At 45.2% G+C, this 20,231-nt stretch overlaps 1 protein-coding gene across 2 annotated transcripts in view; it reads left to right on the top strand.

Annotated features, from left to right (window-relative positions):
• Positions 1–20,231, top strand: part of plch2a (phospholipase C, eta 2a) — a 328,352-nt gene that overhangs the window by 299,981 nt on the left and 8,140 nt on the right. Inside the window, exon 23 of one of the 2 annotated variants that reach the window (XM_072244834.1) lies at positions 10,601–11,549. In XM_072244834.1, coding sequence (XP_072100935.1) covers positions 10,601–11,549 — 949 coding nt within the window. The remainder of the gene's footprint in view (positions 1–10,600; positions 11,550–20,231) is intronic. The other variant, XM_072244833.1, reaches the window with a different exon arrangement.

A 20,231-nucleotide genomic window follows, 5' to 3' on the forward strand; every position in this document is an offset into this window, starting at 1 on the left:
TAAGACAAAATAGCCTAAATCCTGGGATTTTAAAGGAAATGGCTACAGAGATAGCGAGCCCATTGGTTGGAATTTTTCAAAACTTACTAAATTCCAGACAGATACCAGAAGTTGGAAAACAGCCTTTGGCTCTCCGGTGTTCAAAAGGGAGGGAAATGGAAGCCGGGAACTATTAGCCAGTTCAAAGTTCAAAGGTCCAATTTAATGTCAGAGAAATGTATACAATATACATTCTGAAATGCTTTTTCTTTGCAAACATCCACAAAAACAGAGGAGTGCCCCAAAGAATGAAGACAGTTAGAACCCCAAAGTACCTTCCAGCTCCCCTCTCTCCCGCCCATAAACGGCAGGGAGCAACAATCCCCCCCTCCCCCCACCGGCAAAAAAAGCATCAGCTCCGCCACCGAACACCCAGGCATGAGCAAAGCAATAACAAAGACACAGACTTGCAGTTACCCCAAAGACTTCACACTTCACCCAGTATTCGACATACCACAGGCTTTCGCTCTCTCCCTAATAAGGGAGAAGGAGGTGTCTTTGTTTTTCCCAGCGAGCGGGGAGATATAACAAACAACTCACTGGTGTGCGATGTTAAAAGTCCATTACGTCGCTTTTTCCGAGCTCTGTGCCTGAAGATCTCAAAGATCTCGGGTCTCTGGGCACACAGTCTCAGATATCCTGACTCCCCCAACAGCACACAGGTCTCCTGCCATGACACTGACCCTCGATCCGCCCATCTCCAGGGGCTCCAAGATCCTTGGCTTCCAAGTCCGAGCCTGACTCTTAGGCCGAGCCCTTGGCGTGCCGAACTATGGCCGGTTGTGAAACCCTATTCCGGTAAAGAACCGAAGTCAGTGTGTAACTCCAGGTCAGGGTCTTCAATCAAAAGAACCCTGAAAGGGAAAAATTAAGATACTAAAGATGGAAATAGAGCTGCTTCCGAAGATGCAAGTAAAGGAGTCGCCGTTTAGCATCATCTTTACTCCACTTCACCAGTTAATGTTAATTTTAACATCCAATGGCAGCAAAAGGCTAACGTCTGTAATTAAAGAGGAAATAGCTTGGTTGAATTCTGGGATGTGAGAGGGTAGGCTGCTAGGAGAAAACCCATTGATGAGGTGTATTCAAATTTCCAAAAGGCATTTGATAAAGTCCCACATATGAGGCTGGAAGCAATGTGTTAGCATGGAATGAAAAACCGGATGTCACATAGAAAACAGAATTGGAATAAATGGATCTTTCTCAAGCTGGAGAAATGTTAACCAGTGAGGAAGCCCCAGGAATCAGATCTTGGCCCTCAGTTGTTTGCTATTTACATTGAGGAGGGAATGAAATGTAAGATTTTCAGCTTTGCCTATGAGACAAAAATAAATGGAAGAGAATCTTATAGTGAAGATATTGTGATCCTACAAAGAGATGTTCTGTAAATAGATTGGATGATTGGGTGAAATTTTGGCAAACGGAAGCGTGAGGCCTTGCCTTTCAGTAAGAGGAATCAGATTATTATGTAAATAGAGAGAGACTAAAGTGAATATAATTCAGAATCACAAAGCAGAAGCACACTAGTCCAACAAGAAGACAAGATGCATTTTGGCCTTAGTTTTAAAAGGACTACAGTTTAAGAATAGAGAAAGTTTTAATACAGTTGTACGGGGTACTGGTGAGGCCACACCTGGAATACTGTGTACGTTTTTGTTCCTCTCATCCAAAAAGGAATTAGTAGCATTAAGCCAGTCCAAAGGTGATTCACCAGGCTAATTCTGGGGATTATTGGTTGTCCTGTCAAGAAAGACTAGACAGCTTGGGTCTGTATTTCTTGGATTTTAGCTGAATGGGGGATGATATATTCGAACATATAGAATCCTAAAGAACTTGACAGGGTAGATATTGAAGCAACACACATCAAAGTTGATGTGTGTTGCTTGAATTTCCAGCATCTGCAGAATTCCTGTTGTTTGAGGGTAGATAATGAGATGGCTTCACTCAGGGGAGAGATTCAAACAAGAGACAAAGTTATTTAAATCTGGGGTGTAGAGAAATACCTTCTCCTGGTGGGTATTGAATCTCTGGGATTCTTCAACCTTGAGGGCGGTGAATACCAGATCATTAGATACACTTAAGGTGGGGATACTGTAGATAAATATTTGGATCATCGAAGAATCAAGGGCTTTGGGCAGTTGGCACAGAGGAGGAGTTGAGGCCAGCGTAGATCATCCATGATCATATTGAATGTTAGAGCAGGCTTGAGGGCCCTGGTGACCTACTCCTACTCCTGTTTCTTGGGAAAGATTAAATGACTGGCAGTCAAGCTTCTCAGAATGTTTTTCTCTGTCAATCCTCTCATCCTTTTTCTACTTTCCACTCTTTTTTTCCATTTTTGTTCTCCTTCCTTATTGTTGTCCTTGTGTATATTTCGAGCTTCTAGTGTGGTGTCTGATCTAACTTTGTCCCTACTCGTGCACTTAATTAACTCTTAAGAGCCTGCTTGCTAGAGAGGAAGACTCCCATGTTTTTCATTGGAACTACTGGTAAATAAAAGTATGCTGGTGAAGATTCCAGGTACCTCAAATGAAGTTCCATTTCTCCCCCAAAAAACTGGCATCACTCTTGCCTCTAACTCAGAATGGTTGTGATCACTTCAAAGACTTGAACGCATTATCTGAGCTGAGGTTATCAGTATAGTACAGAGGGTGTGCCACAGAGTCAAATTTTCATTTGAGACATTAAACCTGGAGACCGTCTACTTGTTCCGGTGATCTAGGAAGGTGCCAAAAGTGACAGATCTCCAGAAAACTCCAGGGAGCCCTAATATTTGCGATCCATCTCCCACCTTCCTGCAGTCGAGACAGTGGAAATGGCTGGATGTTATGTTTGCTTCATTGATATGTGTCTGTTCAAGCTCCATGCAAAGCGCCTGATAAGCATGAGAGCAGTGATTACACTATAAAATAACTCAATGCATGTAAAGTGTTTTAAGAGATTTCTGAGGGGTTTGTGAAGAATTCATGAACAAATGTAGGTCTTATTTTATCTATGCCTATCTGGTGCAACTGTCCTTGGTATAAACAGAACCACAGATGCAACATTATCCCCCGTAGCACCTACACACAACTTTTCCAAGCGGTTGGCTTCTTCGTGGGTAAGTAGTCTCCACGACTCATCTCCAATGCTTTACCTATCTGAAAATACCAAACCCAAAACTGGCAGGTGCAAGTAAATATGTACGGGGCCAATACTATTGTTGGTACAACAGCAGATCAGGAGTGCTGACTGATTTATGGGCTATTAAGCAGATTAATGTTGACGCAGAAATACCATTAACCATCATTCTAAAATATGGAGGAGGGCAGGCCTAATCCCTTGCTTAGGGGAGATGCTTTTAAAATGTATTTCCTGTATGGTTTGGTCTAGTTATGTGTTGTCAGATTGCTGCCAGTGTGACAGTAGCATTGTTGATGTCCTGTATGCAAGATCTGTTTCTCACCAACTCTCACTTTGTCTGTTTGTGATTTACAGTGCAACCCTCTCTGTCAAACCTCCACTCTCACACGCTCAGAGTTTTTAGGAGCCCTGAAGGTGCCTGTCCTGACTCAGGGAAGGTGTAGTGAGACCAATCACAAAGCTGCATGCTTCTCCGCCTATGTCATCATTAGCATCGTTGCTTCTGATTTGCTTTGACACTCTCTACTCATCCATGGATTTGTCACCCGGTTTGCCCTGCGCTTATCCATCTTAATTGCATTAACTTTCCGACTTCCAGGTGCAGGATTTTAATTTGGATGTGTGTGCCGTACATATTTAACGATCACAAATGGCAAATGCACAGACAGATCCAGGGTGCAGTGGTTGACGTCAGCAGACAATTTGGCGTTCTGAGAAAGGCAGCTTCCAGATGAGTCTGTGTGTGGCCAGAGCCTGGCTCAGGAAATCCCAGTGCAGTGCCCTCACTTCAGTCAGTCCAGACATTCAGACTCCTTCTTCACCACTCAATGTTCTGAGCTACCCCGTCTGACACCTGAGATTTCTACGTCATTGGCTAAGCCCTAAATTACCAACATCACCGTCCAGGCTTAACTTAAAGTGGGTCAAAAGGCGATTGACACTGAGAGCAAGCAAAGATTTTGGAATGACGCTTTAGTCATGTGGGGATTCTGCTACGTCTTCTATTCAGTTGACTTCAATGAAACCTTACAGTAGCATCCGTGTGTCTCCAGGCTGTCCATACGGCAGGTGTTTACTGTGCTGAGCACATTTGGCACTTTTGGACAAAAGTTAATTCATTCCTCCAACTTCCTCCTGAAGGCCAGCCTGTTGTCTCTTTGACCTTTTGGGTTATCTGTTTTTAGAGTTGAGTGGTGTCCAATTCTTCTGTTGCCCAATGTTTTTGAGCTGGCCTGATGTTGGATGTAGGACTCGACCATTCCCCCTGAAGGATTTTAGCCATCAGCAGATCCCTGGGGCTTGGTTGTGCTGTTCCCTTTCACCATGACTTTTGTGGCTCTGCAGCGCACCACTGACCAACAAATAATATTATCTTTGTTGATGGCGCTCTGTACTAGCAACTGCCAAATTAGGCAAAGGAGGTTTTATGAACCCAGGGTGGAAGGGTTCATAGTACATCTCCCTGTCGATCCCTATTCCACTTGATGGGTGCCCACCTCCAAAGGCACAGCTTACCCAACCGATATTCTGTTCTCCAATAACGAGTGCGTGGTGGGATGGGCTTGTGATGTTAGCACGTGTCTGATTACTGCCCTGCCAATCAATTAGTTGACAATCAGTCTGTAAATTTTATGCCCAGAGTGTTTATCACTCAAGAGTGGTGTGGCTGATCAGATCACGCGTTAGAATGGTTAATCCCACAGCCATGAGGTTAAATATTGGACAAGTTCACCGAAAATCACGCAGCCAAAATATTAGGGAGTTACTTCAAAAGCCTCCAATACACCCCCTGGATCTGCCCGTATATATAGACTTTTTTAAAACTTTTTTGTTTTTGGAAGAGAAACTTAAACTTCCTACTCTTGAATCACTGTCCTTTTGATTTAAGAATTAATTCATTTTATTATATCATAACAGCATGGTTTTATTTGGCTGTGCCCAAGGTGCTACCACACATTTATTGAACTAACATCAACTAGATTGCCACCAGATCTCATACTGGCTGTCTTCTCCTTTCCACCAAACATACTTCACCTGTAACTAACCGTCTGTGCCCAAAGGGCTATGCATTTACTTTCCTAATCCCATAGAGTTGCTGCCTCCCTCCACCCAACCCCAACCTCCCCTCTGCCTCTCCATCCCTTTTCTTTAACACAAATTTGCCTTCACAGGCCCTTGCAGTTATGTGAAGAAACAGAAACCCCAGCCAACAAAACATAGTACGGGTTTAGGAAGAGTAGGTCAGAAAGAATTCAGTGGAGTTATGTGTTCTCCACAGGGAGAATGATGTGATAGGTCTCATTTTGTCTAGGAACAGCTGTTTGGAAAATGCCACTGAACATCAAGGTTCTCTCTCTCTCTCTCTGTTTTCTCTGAACACATTAAATAAAAAAGCCGGTCACCAAGTATAACTCTCAATTAATTCCAGTAATCTTAGGGAACGGGAGGCTCTTTAACCCCTCCAGCCTATTGCATCTTTCGATTAGATCATGATTGATTCCATGTCAATTCCATTTACCTGCCTGTGCTCCACAGTCCTTGATACCTCGGCTCCAAATAAATTGAAGTTGTGATTTTCTTCTCAATTACAACAGTTTCTTTAAGTGTGAGAGGAAAAAAAAACTTTAGATTGAATCCTTTTAGCATTATAAACACCTAGATCAAGCCATCCTCCATCTCCCAGACTTGAGGGAGCATGGCTTTCTCTTCCTGCTAAGAAAATATGCGGAGACACGAGAGGAGAACTGTCTTTGTTCATCTGCGCTAAGCTCTGCGGGAGTATCAGTCATCAGTTGATATTAGACCCCAACACTGTCTACAACAGAATGAGATGAGGTGAGTAGAGTGATTGGCACCAACGTAGCATGCCTGTAACTTACTAACCCAAACCCGTATGTCTTTGTAATGTGGGAGGAAAGTAGGGCACCTGGGGGAAATTTATGCAAAGAGAGAATGTACAAACTTCTTACAGACAGTGGCAGGAATTAAACCCCAGCCACTGGCCCTATGAAGCATTAATGGTAACCACTAGGCTATAATTCTGCCAATGAGGAAAGACTGAATGTAATATTATTATTATATTATTTGGAGCAGAGGAGGCTTAATTGAGGGACAGAGTAAATAGGAAGGGTCTATTTCCCATTGCAGAGGGATGAAAAGCTGACAGGACAGAGGGGATTGGGAGGGGAGGGAAAATGTTCACACTGAGAGTGGAGGGGTGAATGCATCACTGCCTGAATAAATGGTGGAGGGAGAAACCCTCCCCATGAGTAAACAGATTTTGTACCAACAAAGCTATAAGCTTCAGGGCTGTGTCCTTGTGTTGAAAGATGAGATTAGAGCAAGTACCTCTTTCTTGGGCATTAGGAATAAAATAGTTTGGACAGTCTCCACATAAGCTTTCTGCAATTCTATGATAAATATAAGATCTTTAGCATAAATCCAGCAAGAAGTGCAAGGTAGATTTCTTTACCCACACAGTTTGTTTGAAGCAGATATTATAGATGTAGATGCATTTGAGGGATAAGAGAAAGGAATAAATGGGCTTGGTAATAGTGTGAGTTCAAAGGTGAGAAAGAGGCTTGTACCAGCTTGGTTGGGCTGAGTGGCTTTGTGCTCAATGAGGCAGAAGATTGCTGGTGAACATCATTCGGCCAGCACCAGCTGAGCTTGACCCAGCTGATCTTCCATATTAGAGAGGGTGTTGCATCTCAAGAATGTTAACTGGGTCATTGCTGGGAACTGAGGGACTGGCCTGGCGATGAGGCGGTGGAATTTGAGGAACTGGATTTTCTGTTCCCTCCCATCCTCAAGGATCTTCCATGTGTTAAAGAGAGAATGATTAATCAGTTTCAGAGCTTTATAAACCCCAGATTAGAGTAATTTGCGCAACAATGGGCTGTTTATTCCCAAATGGTCTAATGATTGATCTTTCCAATCATAAATCATTGTCCCTGAGAAAGGTACTCTTGCTGATGAGCTTCCTCACTTCGTCTATTTCAATAAAGCAACGCCTCAACTTTAAAGTTCTCCATCCCACTCTCAGGAGCACTTTCCAGCTTCACAAATCTCTCTCAGTTCTGGCTTCTTGTGCTTTCAAAATTTAAGTGTTCCACCTTTGCAGAATTTTGGAATTCACTCTCTTATCCTAGGCCTCTTCCGTTTTCTTTAAGATGCTCCCTAAAACCAAGCTCTTTGACTGAATAATATCTTTCATGCGAGGGTTCCCAGCTATGGACCATAACCATTAAGCAAGGGGTCCATGGACTCCTGCTCTTATGGATAGTGTAAAATGTCATTTGCTGATCAGTTTTAGTACATTGAAGACCCTGTCTAATACAAGCAGCTTTTCAATAACATGACTGTTTTCAATAACATGCCTGAGTGAATTTAATCTAAAACCAGTGAATGGGAACTTTGAGTTGTGCTTCCATGGTTTTCAGTGTTTGTACTGAGTGCTGTCTGTGTGCATAACATGGATGCACGCAGAAGCTGCTCGACAAGTGCAATGACGTACTGGCATCCACTGTATAAGGTCATTGATATCTGAGGCATATGAACAGCTCAAACCATTCACACTGAAGCAGGCCCTACCAAAACGGTTGGGACGTGCTTCAACATTGGTTAATATGAGCCTGATTTAGCAGACCTGTTGACAGGGAGTCGAAGATGTTGATCTTCTCTGAGATAGGTCCTTCTTTAAGTGTTTAATGCCATTGCCCACAAATTCAGGAATCCTGATCTGTAACCCTCGAAAATTCTGCCCTATATATTCCGAACCTCTTCTCCTGGCCCAATCTTACCCTCCCTCCAGCACGTTACCCCATCTGTTCCTTTTTCGCTTGTGTGGGTAAAGCTGTTCCTCCATGCAAAACACCTTGAGCCAGGAAGGGGGTGATGAGGGCAGTGGGCAGACCTGGCAGAAACGGCGTGGGAGTCCCCTGACAGCATGAGTTCAATACTGTATGCCTTTCCTCGGAGCTAAAGGACTTCTGCTGCACCCTGTGAAGCTGATCAGGTGGCGGTCTGAAGGCTGAAGAGAAGCCCGTTCTCCAGGAGACTGCATGAACGAGGCGTTCAACTTAAATGTTTAGTTAAATGTTAAAATTACTCTTCAAGTGTAAAAAATTCCAAGGCAACCCCCAACTCCACTGGTACCTCCTGTGCTGCATTTATGCCTCATTTGAATATTGGCATCTAACTAATTGATGGGATTCCCTGCAGTTTGCTCTAAAGACCACCCATCAGTTCACTCCATAAACACAAATAGTTTCAGTATCCTCAGGAAAATACACACTCTTAAGCCAAAATCTTCCAGGCTAGCAGAGCACGCTGCTGGAGTGACAGGTATCTTCACCTCCAGTTGCTCAGTTATAAGACCTGTGACATACAGTAGCACCCCCCTCAACTTTACACAACTCAAAACGCTCCCCCCTGACCCAAGCCAGCTTTGTAGGACTGATCCGATAATTGTACTGCTGACAGTCTTCACAGTTTGAGCGGGCACTGTCCAAACATTTCACACACCCACTGTTAGTTTTGCTAAAATGCCAGTGACATGCTGGAGTGCTGCAGGCGACATAGAGCTTACAAAGGATGGAATTAAAGTGTAAATGAATGCCGTTACGGTGCACATTAATGAGTATGTTTTATTTATTGACGTACAGTGCAGAATAGGCCCTTCCAGCAAAGCCCCCTATTTAATCCTAGCCTAATCACAAGACAATTTACAATAATTAATTACTCTACCAACTGAGGAAGGGAACTGGAGCACCCGGGGGAAACCCACGCAGTCATGGGGAGAACGTACAAACTCTTTAAAGACAGTGGCGGGAATTGAACCCTGGTCACCTGCACTGTAAAGTGTCTTGCTAACCACTACACTACTATGCCACGCATGAGTGAGTGTGTCTGCAAAGGTGTATGTGTGCGTGAAGGTTGAATTTATCGTCATATACACAAGTACATATATGCACAGGTGCAATGAAAGGGAAGCAGGCCATTTGGCCCATCAAGTCTATGCTACCAAACACCCATTTACACTGATCCCATTCTATTCTTCTCACATTCTCATGTACTTCCCCCAAGTTCTACCACCCACCTACACACCGGTGATAATCTACCGTGGTTTAATTTAGATAAATGTGAGGTGTTATGTTTTGGGAAGGCAAGCCAGGGCGGAATTTACACAGTAAATGGCAGGGCCCTGGAGAGTGTTGTAGAACAGAGAGACCCAAGGGTGCGGGAACGCGGGTCCCCAGAAAGTGGTGACACAGGTAGACAGGGTGGTGAAGAAGGTGTTTGGCACACTTGCCTTCATGGGTCAGGATATTCAATACAGGAGTGGGAATGCTAACCTGTGGTGCGATCATTTCAGTCGAGTATGCTGTACAAGATTGCCGGAAAGGCACTTTTGGAGTACTGTCTGCATTTCTGGTGGAAAGGATGCCATTAAACTGGAGAGGGCGCCAAAAAAAGATTTGCAGGGCTGATTCACAGGGTGAACGAGCAAACCCCACACAGGCAGGAGCCACTGGGGCAGCCCACAACTGTCACCACACATCCCAACACCAATTTAACAAGCCCACGATGCTCGGCAGGACAACGCAGAACACAACCAGCAGCAACACCAACCCCTTTCCTCTGTACCACCCACGGACATTCCAGGCACCCAGACTCCAGGCTGCAGGCTTCTGGCACCAAAATAGGATGCCCATGAACTTGCTAACTTGTAATTCTTTGGAATGTGGGAGGAAACGGAGGCACCCGGAGGAAACCCACACCACGCGATCTCAGGGAGAATGTACAAACTCCCTGCGGAGAGAGCGGCAGGAACCAAACCCTTACCACTGGCACTTAAGTATTATGCTAACCAGTTTGCCACCCCATGATGATCTGACGATCCCACCCAACAGAACTGAGTGTGCAACCTCCACTGACGCAACAGAGAGGTGGAGGGTGAGCTGTTCAAAATCATGAAGTATTTTGATAGTTGAAGAAATTTGGAAATGTTTACACCACAGGGAGATAAGTAGCCAAGGGAGCAGAGGAAGGGAATACTATTTAACACAACAGGAAAGTGGGGCCAGAGCAGGGACAGCTGGAACACAAGCTTCTCATGAACGTTATGTATGCACACTCATCGGCTTACGTGTGTTATGTGCACTTGCCGAAATGCAGTCAGACGCGACTAGTCCACGTTACATGTCAAACAGTGCACTGAATTGTCCAAAAGGCTAATGAAAGCACCAGAAAGGAATTATATCGTTACTTAAAAAAGGAAAAGATTTGCGAGAAAGTGTAGGGGAAACGGACTGAGCTGAACAATGCCAACAAAGAGCAAGCAAGTGTAAGATGGGCCAAATGGCCCCTTTCAAAGCTGTATGATCCATTGGAATTCTCAACAGTGTGTATTTGTCTTTGTTTGTCTGTTCTGCAGATCAAGCAAGTCATGGGATTAAAGGGGCTCTTCCACAGAAACCCAAAGCAGGCTTCGCTCGACAGTCATGCTGCTGTAATGCTGACTCGCAAACACTCTTTTAGCAGCCACATCCTGCGCAGGACTGCCAGCGCTCCCACCAAAGGGCAGCAGAAAGGCAAAAAGGGCTTCCCACACATTGTTCTAGATACCAAAGACTGCAGCTCAGAGGGAGCAAGTGAGTCTGATGACACCTCCCAGCCTCGCTTCGAGCAAGAGGCTGAACATGCCGAGGCTGCTCCAGAAGGTGCTGAACGGGCTGGCAGCGAAAGGGAGGTGCAGACGGAGGCCTTCAAAGGTAAGGGGACCAGACAGGGGTCGGGGGAAGGTCAGAAGCAACGTGTGACTAATATGCCGATGGGTGTGGTGTTTAGCGAGCCCTTAAGGCGGGCTAACCGAGTGCGTATTCTGGACCCCGAGGAGCAGAGGCAAGGCGTGTTTACCAGGTGTGCCCTAAATGGCTGCGGTAGAATTGGCATGGCCACCAATTGCATGAAATGCGTCATTGGTTCTAGGGAGAGCCCAGATCTAGAACGCAAGTGGAAAGATCACGTTCACAGGCCAGCTGCCCTGGCAGTGTCCAAGCGGGCAGGTCAGCGAGCCTCACCCGAGGACGAACGGCTAATACTCCCCCAGCAGGCGGTCCAGTGCCAACCCAAGCAGAGGTGGGGATGCCAGATCGCCCACGGTGCCAGCTGCAGCAGCACAGAGGTCGACCAGTCGGAGGCCACCACCAGGGGCTTTGACTCAGCTGAGTCTGATAGCCTGCAGGGTCTGGGCAGTCCGGGGCTCTCACTCCACCTGGCACGTGACCCTCCGAAGTATCCAGGCACCCTTCAACGTGAAATGAACTCTTTGTTTGTACAAAAGATGGAGGAAATCCGAAGCACATCTCCAATCTTTTTCACGGGTAAGACCTGAATGGACCATTTTATTGACCTGTCTTTTGCTTTGTAGATCAACCTATTTCTCCTGTCCAGCTAAACCCCTGAACCCTGAGCACCGTGCCCACTGTAGATTTGCCATCTGTTACCTCTTGAGAAAACTGGCACAGCCTGGTGCAGACGTGGGAATCCAAGTTAGAACCAGCTGTTCCCCAGTTTGGCATTTCCTGCCCAATGTTTCAAGGTCAATTTTCTTTTCCACTTAGAGACTTCAGAATAGTTCAATCCAGCCGAGCACCTTAAACAAATTGGGTTTTGAGGTTTACATTGCCTCAGAGTGGAGGGAGAGGAGATTGAAACCACTTCTTTGAAACTAACTTGGGTAACAGCACATGATTAGCTATGCTAACCATAACGATGACAAATATATTCAGTCTGGGTAGCATCCAGCATGGTGGCATAAACATTGATTTAACTAACTTCTGATAATTTCTCCCCTCCCCCTTCTCTCTTCTGTTGCCCATTCTAACTCCCCTCTTACCCCTTCTCTTCTCTGCACCTGCCCATCACATGCCTCTGGTGCTCCCCTTCCTCTTCCTTTCCTCTCCTTTCTCCCCTGGTCCACTATCCTAAGTGATTACTTCTTCTTCAAGCCTTTACCTCTTCTCACTTCACCTCCCAACTTCTTACTTCATTTACCCTCTCTCCCACCCACCCACCTTCCCCCTCACCTGGTCACACCTGTCACCTGCCTTCCCGCCACCACCCCCCTACCCCCACCGTCTTATTCCGGCTCCTGCCCCCTTTCTTTGCAGTCATAATGAAGGGTCTCAGCCCAAAATGTCAACTGCTTATTCCTCTCCAGGGTTCCTCCAAGAGTGTGTTCTACATACGTAATGAAGAGGGAAGTCGATTCCTCATCTGGGTTTCCCACTTGCTTTAGTCCCTTCAGTCTTCGCCCACTACTGTGTAGAGTTCTGGTGACACACATACAGTGGAAGAGAAGGAATTTGAGTAACTACGAGTGTTGGCCTGAGGGGAGGGGAGACCCACAGGCACTTTGTGTAGCCAGGAGGGACACCTATGACTTCTGGCCTACCGGGAAGTCTTAACTGGGCTTCTTTTGACCACTAATAGAACCCTAAGTCCTGTGGAGTCTTTTCCTCCAGAAAATAGGGGCCTAGCAGGTCCTAGTCAAGATATGAGTAGGTGACCATTATATCATCAGGCCACAGGTCTGTTGTGTCACAAGAACCAACTGGTCTGGAAGCAGGTGTCTATTCCAAGCACAGGAAATGGCCAGTTAATATATAATAAGTTCTCAGAAACAACTCTGAGTCCTGCTCCCAAAGGGCAGGGCTAAAAATTGAAAGATTGAGACCATTGTGGGTAAATCAGTGCAAAACTGAGAGAAAGTTCAATATAGCACTGAAAAGGGTTAGCACAGATGTTGGTGAGCTGGTTTTGAAGTTCACCCAATATTGGGGTAGGATATAAAACAAGGTTGGTCCTGATGCCCAATGAACAGGTTGAGTTAAAGTTGCCTCCAACTTCCTATCTTTCACTGAAAGAAAGACTTGTGACAGTGTGACCTTTCAGTAAACGCCACTAGTTTTGAGTGTGACTTGTCCGTCTTCCTTTGTGTTTCCTTTCTCTTTTCTTCCTGCCCAATGAGTTTAACTGTTTGCAATGTTCTGCCCTTGCTACCACATGCAGTGGACAACTGACCAGGAGAGCAACACAAAGGTAAAACTCTGTTCCCCTTGGATTTCTCCCTCAACCCCCAACCCCACATCCTGCAGGGAATGCCCTGCTTCATTGAACCTGTTGCCTAATGGGTGACAAGCCCTTGCTTTCCATTGCAGCGAGTTTTGCAAAGATGTCCCAGCATTGGACCCAGACAAGGAGAGGGCTAGAAGGTGAACACCCATCCGCATATTAGTGGAACTCATCCTGGGACACATCCTGGTAGAAAGTTTTCTATTCCATTGGTACAACTTAGTTATTTAGTTCGTTAGTCAGTTATTGAGATATGGTTCAGAATAGGCCCTTCCAGCCCTTCGAACTGCACCGCCCAGCATTCCCCCGATTTAACCCCAGCCTAATCACGGGACAACTTACAATGACCAACTAACCTACCAACCAGTATCTTCTTGAACTCTGGGAGGAAAACGGAGCACCCTGAGGAATCCCGCACACAGTCACAGGGAGAACGTAAATGCCCCTCACGGGCATCGAAGCTGGGTCGCTCGTACCGTAGAGCATTGTGCTCACCACCATGCTACCACTATTCTGCCTGCCTGCTACTCGACAACATACCAAAATCAAAAGTGACGTGCACAGAGAGAATTTAAAACTCACACCGGACCGATCTGATTCGGTTGGTTGAACTCTCATTTGAGTCGGAAGGTTGTGACTTGAAGTCCCACTCCATGGAGCTGAGTCTGGAACCCAAGCTGGCATGGTACACCGTTGAAGGAGCTTCTGCCCGACATAGGAGACGTTACACACAGGGGGCTCTTCGTCCTCTCAAGCAGGTGTAAAGGGTTTCATGGTAACACACGGAAGAAGAGCGGCGGAGTTCACCATATGGGGGCCATTAACACCTTGCTCTTGGCCACATTTCCTATCACACTACAGTAACTGCCTTTGGAGACGCTAAAGACTGCAGATGCTGAAATCTGGAGCCAAAGGCAACTCAGTGTGGCAGCACATCTGACCGGGATGTTGGGCCCTTGACAAGAGTTTCAACTGTCCAGTCCCTTTCACAGGTGCTCCCTGACTGATGATTTCTCCAAAATGTATTCCTTTAGAAAAAACAAGGGTTATAAATGCATTGGAGCATCCTGTGGCTGTGAAAACTGCAACAAAGCGGGGCAGTGAGGAGCAGGTATAATACCTATGGCCTTTAAAAATCTGCTTGCATTCTGTCTTGGCTCTGACCCCACCTGCTCAATCAGTCCCTGATTTCTTTAGTTCCCATCCATAGAGCCATCCATCTCAGGCTTGGATAGACTTCACCATCACTCTCTGAGGTAAAGAGTTCTGATGAGGTACAACCCTCCATCACTGACATTTCCCCTTCTCATGCTCCTAAATGATTGACCCCTTATCCTAGGGTAATGTCTCCTGCTGCCGGGGTAACGTCCCCTAAAATGCAAAGACAGAAGCAGCAACCTCCACAATGAGGCCCCACAGGGAGCCTGCACGTTTCATTAAGATCACCTCTCATTCCTCAAAACCCCATTGTTACATGGCACTGGAAGTCTGACCTAAAAGCAAAGACAGGCACCAGGAGAGAGACTGATGGCTTTTTGTCAAAGGTGATCAATCCAAAATGCTAACGTTAACCTGCCTCACCTGCTGAACGTCTCCAGCATTCGCCTGCTGCTATTCCAGAACCTTATGCACAACCTGCTCGGCCTGCCCCCAGCCGCCCCATCCCGGGATGCAAGAGCTTCTTTTCCGTCAGTTGGTTTAAAGACGCCGTGGTGGAAATCCACCCTGGACGGCTTGAGGCAGCAAGGAATCACAGTGCGGCTGTAGGAGGAGTAAAGGACGCTGCTGACTTGGTATCTGCCATTCCGCATGCTCTCAGTACCAGGAACTATAGCTCCGTCATTGATAGCAGGCAAGATCTATAAAGGAACTTCGATTCACAGAAGGCGGACATCAGCCCGTTGTAAACCCACCTGTTCCATTCGCCTGCTCTTTGCCATAGCCATGTAATTATTCTATGTTGGGTGCCCATCCAGCACCATCTTGTAAACTTTAATGTTTATGAAGTACTTCAAACCTCCTCAAACAAATCCAGAAAGAATGATTTAGCCTTGCATATTGCCTGTCCCACTCTCAGAAAGTCCCAAAAAGTTCTTTGATTCTAGGAACTCCTACTGGCTGCTTTGAGCACAGCAATATCTCACAATGTGATGGCTCAGGGCAGTGGAGGGTCATTGACAGATTGGTGTAAAGGTATCTTTACCCCGCAATAAAATCTTGTTGCAGCCATCCCAAGGGTCATTGATACTCAGGCTCCATTCCAGCATGGACTATCATTCTATAGCCCGCAACCTTAGACATGCCCAGGGTTGGCTGTTAGTTTGTTATCCAGGGTCATCATTTATCATATATTTCCAAAGTCACGAGCAAAGGCTTCTTTCCCCCACGCTCCATACAACTGTTGTTTCTTGGTCCATGTAGTCATCATGCTACAAGAACAGTGGGTGACTCCTACCTTGTCGCAAAGTTCTATGATTGAGACATCTTTGCTGAAACTCAACTGTAATTTCATCCTAATAACATGTTAAACCATCTGATTTGGAAACATTGGGTTTTATCACCAGTAACATTTTCAACGAAGCTTTTCGACTGGTCTGCATGTTCCGAGCCTCTGTATGTGCTTATTGACATTTCACTGACCTCAATAATGCTATTACTTAGTGAGTCAAAGAGTCAAAGCAATCATCCGGGTACCAACATATGTTGTGAGGTGGCCGGGTTGTTGTAAATCTTTATGAAAATTTATGCATACAGAGCATGACAGTAATGTGGATGATTGTGTAAAACACAACTAATAAATAAACTAGTCCCCGGCTGAACTCAATTTTTGAGTGGATCAGGTAACCTTGCACCGCTTACACAAAGAAATAAAACATCCCCGCTGTTTTGAAGGTTTCATGCATCAGCAGTTAAATAATGAGCGAGAAGTGTTTGTTTGTGCATGTATGGTCATGGCCACTGAGTGTAAGTTCATGGTCTTCTGCTGCCAGAGCCCATCCACGTCAAGGTTTGATGTGTTCTGCGTTCAGAGACACTCTTCTGCACACCACTGTAGTAACGCATGGTTATTTGAGTCACTGTCGCCTTCCTGTCAGCTTGAACCAGTCTGACATTCTAATTTTGACCTTTCACATGAACAAGGCGTTTTTGCCCACAGAACTGCCACTCACTGGATTTTTTTTTTTGCACCATTCTTTGTAAAACTTCAGAGCCTTGTGTTAGAAAATCCCAGCAGATTTGCAGTTACTCAAACCACCCTGTCTGGCACCAACAATCATTCCATGGTCAAAGTCACTTAGGTCACATTTCTTCTCCAGTTCTGATGTTTGGTCTGAATAACAACTGAACCTCTTGACCATCTCTGCATGCTGCCATGTGATTGGCTGAATGGATATTTGCATTAACGAGCAGGTATACAAGTGTACCTAATAAAGTGGCAATTGGGTGTATATGTAATTCCCTAAGTCCTCAAGTTGCCATCTCGACCATGGGGTGATGTGTGCTCAGAGCTAAAGCATTGCTATATTGTGCACTAAATTAAGTCTCCTCCAGATAGATCCAGTGATATGTGATATGAATACGTTACTAATCACTGTGCTGTTCATTTGTGTGAAAGCACAGTCCGTCTACGTTTGCAGAATAGCAATACTCCTCTGTAGACTTCAGTGGTAAATGCTACAAGAAATGATATTTTGCAAAAGAATTACAAACAAAACAAACACTATTCAACCAATACTATTTAAATCATCCCAGGGCAAAGAAACTTCAAGGTTATTTCTTCACAGAAAAGTCAGGATTAGGGCGAACTTTGCTACATCTGAGGCAAGTTACTATTATGCTCCAATAATCTGCTCTGAAAACTTAGGACATGTACAGTAACAAGCCTACCCATCAGTGGCATTACCAATGCCTTGATAAGGCATTATGGCAAAAAGTACTTTGTTAAGTGTTGAACAAGTGAATCTCCTTGCTCCTGGACATCTGCTATAGGTGAAACAGCTGCTTCTAACAGTAGTGGTCTTTGCATTGAACTGAGACTCAGCTCCTTTGAGTAATCATTGAAGTGGAGTGGACTTACATTACAACAATATCAACTTTTAAGAGGACTTGTCAATTGCCAGCTGTTTTGTTCTCTGATGCTTTGGGGTGAATCTTTCAGGAAGATGATAGTGTGCCCATTGTACATGGCGTGGCTAATACTCAAATCAATCAACACAGGCCAAGGAGATGACCATTAAGACCTAGGTTGCAAATCTCCAGAATTTACACTACCTTCTTCCCACAAAAAGGCATTTTGCCCTTTGTCTCAATGTTACTGGATTTGTACATTAATTGCTCATTGCTACAAAAAGTTAGGTTAGGGTTTCTAATAAATCCTTCTTACCAGCCTGGTAATCCTTCAGGATAGCTAATCAAAACTACAGGTTCAGTATGAAGAAAAGCTAACCATTGAGGCCTTTCCCACACAGCCCGTAATTGTTTGTTTACTTCCCGTTCCTCATGACCTAAGCATCCCTTTCTTTCCCTTTTCAACCCACTTTCTGTACCTGTCTTGAATTTAATTCATCCTCCCTCTCCATCACCCCTTGACCTTTTTTCTTCTCAGTTCCTAGGCCTCATTGGTCGACAAGAGTTAAGGTTGGGCTTATCACCTACTGAGCTCCCATTTGCCTGTTTCTGCCCATCCAGTGTTATCAGCCCATCATCCAGCTTGTCACCACATTGAGCACTTCCAACAGTCGGCTAATGGTGCAAAACACGAGCTGTTTGGCCTCATCAACACTTGCCTCTTGTGCTTTGCTGCACTTCATTGAACTGTGCTGACCCACATAGGCCTGCTGTGCTCCTTCCCTATGATGTAGAAGGAGGCCATTTGATCCATCTGATCAATGCTGGCACTCAGGGCAATCTCAGCAATCCCATTCCCTTGCTATCTCTTCTTCCACTCATGCTCGTTAACTCCTCCATGATACCCCCACTGGCCATTTACGCTCAGGTTTACAGTGGTCATTTGACCTACCAACCAGTCTTTAGCTGTGATTGGAATCTGGAGTGCCCCAGTGGCCACTGTTGTAGCGTGGATGAAGTCACCGGAGAGACAGAGTCACTGGTAGATACAAAGCAGCTTTATTCACACAACAAGGTACAGCAGGCATCTTACAGATGGAGATGCTTTCCGCAGAAAGGACTGCTAGCTCAATGTGGGCTCGATATTTATATGCTAAACACAAAGGCAATCGCTACTTAAAAAGTTATAGACAATGCTTCCTATTGAAGCTACATACAAAATATCACACCATCCTTTCCTCCCGAAGCCAACATGTCTGGGTTGCAAGTTAAATCCACAATACCATTATTTGGCATTTTACTTGCTAACATAGAAGACAATTAATATTTATAATGTACAGATAATACTGTCTGAAACTACAGCATTAGGTCAAACTACGGCGCCAGAAGCATCTGGTATTCACACCTTTTTAGGAAGCCCATTGTGGTGGACTCAATCCACAATACTTTGTCAAATAGAAGTCTGGTGGCCAAAGTCATTTAAGTGTAAACAAATCATCTACCCAAAAAAACTCACTCTAACAGCCACGAAGAGAATGTACCAACAGCTCGAGAAGTCAGAAGCAAACCTGGCTTACTGTGAGACAGCTGCACTACCTTCAGAGCCACTGACTCGTCCACTGGACTATGCTGTGTCAAACTGCGCTGCCTCATTGTGTTGGAGAGTGGCATTGTACTGATGCAAGGTGTTGTATTGGTGTGTGGTGTGTTGGACTGTGCTGTGTCAGAAGGTACTCTGTCTTTGTGTTGGAGTGTCGCGTTGCGCCAGCATGTCGTGTTGGACTCGGCTGTACTGGACTGTGTTATGAAAAGCTTGACTGTTCTGTGCTGGTGTGTGCCACGTTGGCCTGTGCTGTGTGTTAGTTTGTGTTGTGTTTATGTGTGTGGTGTGTGCTGCAGTTGGGTGGGTACTGTGACGGAGTGCATTGCAATGTATTGCTGTAGACCTGTGTAAGAATGGATTGTGTTGAACAGCTCTCTGTTCATTTTCCATTAAAGGAACAGTTTCTACATTAAATGGAAGTCTCAATTTCTCCGGTAGCCAATTGTTTGTGGTTACAAATCATTGCTGGCTGTGTCAACTGGTTTACTGTGCATTCACTAACCACCAGAGAAATGACATTTTGAAATTGAAAGAGGCAAAGCAATTGATTTAGGAATGATCACTAACAGAGCAAATACCTTTCAAAAATGAAACAAATTGCTTTTTCAAAGGCGTGTGTTACTTAAGCCACTAAAAGAACAACTTTTCACCTTGGGTATTATTGGGTAGGAAGAGTTCTCGATTTCACTGGATGTGCTGTCTGTATCAATGTTTGAAGTGTGTGTAAATGTTAATAGCTTCGCGAGGACTTGAGGCAAAATAAAACTCCTTGTGTTCCTCAAGCACCAGTTCATCGGTTTGTGTCTCCATCAGAAATGTGGGAAGGTGCATTGGAGTTCTGAGCTAATGGTTCAGGTGCACTGGCTGGGATCCCTCTGGCATATATCCCTCTGACATATATCCTTCTGGCATATATCTGTCTGACATATATCTCTCTGGCATATATTTCTCTGGCATATATCCCTCTGGCATATATCTCTCTGGCATATATCTCTCTGACATATATCTCTCTGGCATATATCCCTCTGGCATATATCTCTCTGACATATATCCCTCTGGCATATATTCCTGTGGCATATATCTCCCTGGCATATATCCCTCTGGCATATATCTCTCTGCAAGGGCCCAATGAGCTAGGAGTCACAGGGCGAGGCTCAAAAGGTTATACAGCATGGGAATAGGTCCTTCGGCCAAGGTGGTGAGAATCATCTAAGAGTCCTTCAGATCATTTAAGAATCATTTCCGAGTCCTCACCTCC

The sequence above is a fragment of the Mobula birostris genome, chromosome 27 (assembly GCF_030028105.1).
Source record: "Mobula birostris isolate sMobBir1 chromosome 27, sMobBir1.hap1, whole genome shotgun sequence".
NCBI lineage: Eukaryota > Metazoa > Chordata > Chondrichthyes > Myliobatiformes > Myliobatidae > Mobula > Mobula birostris.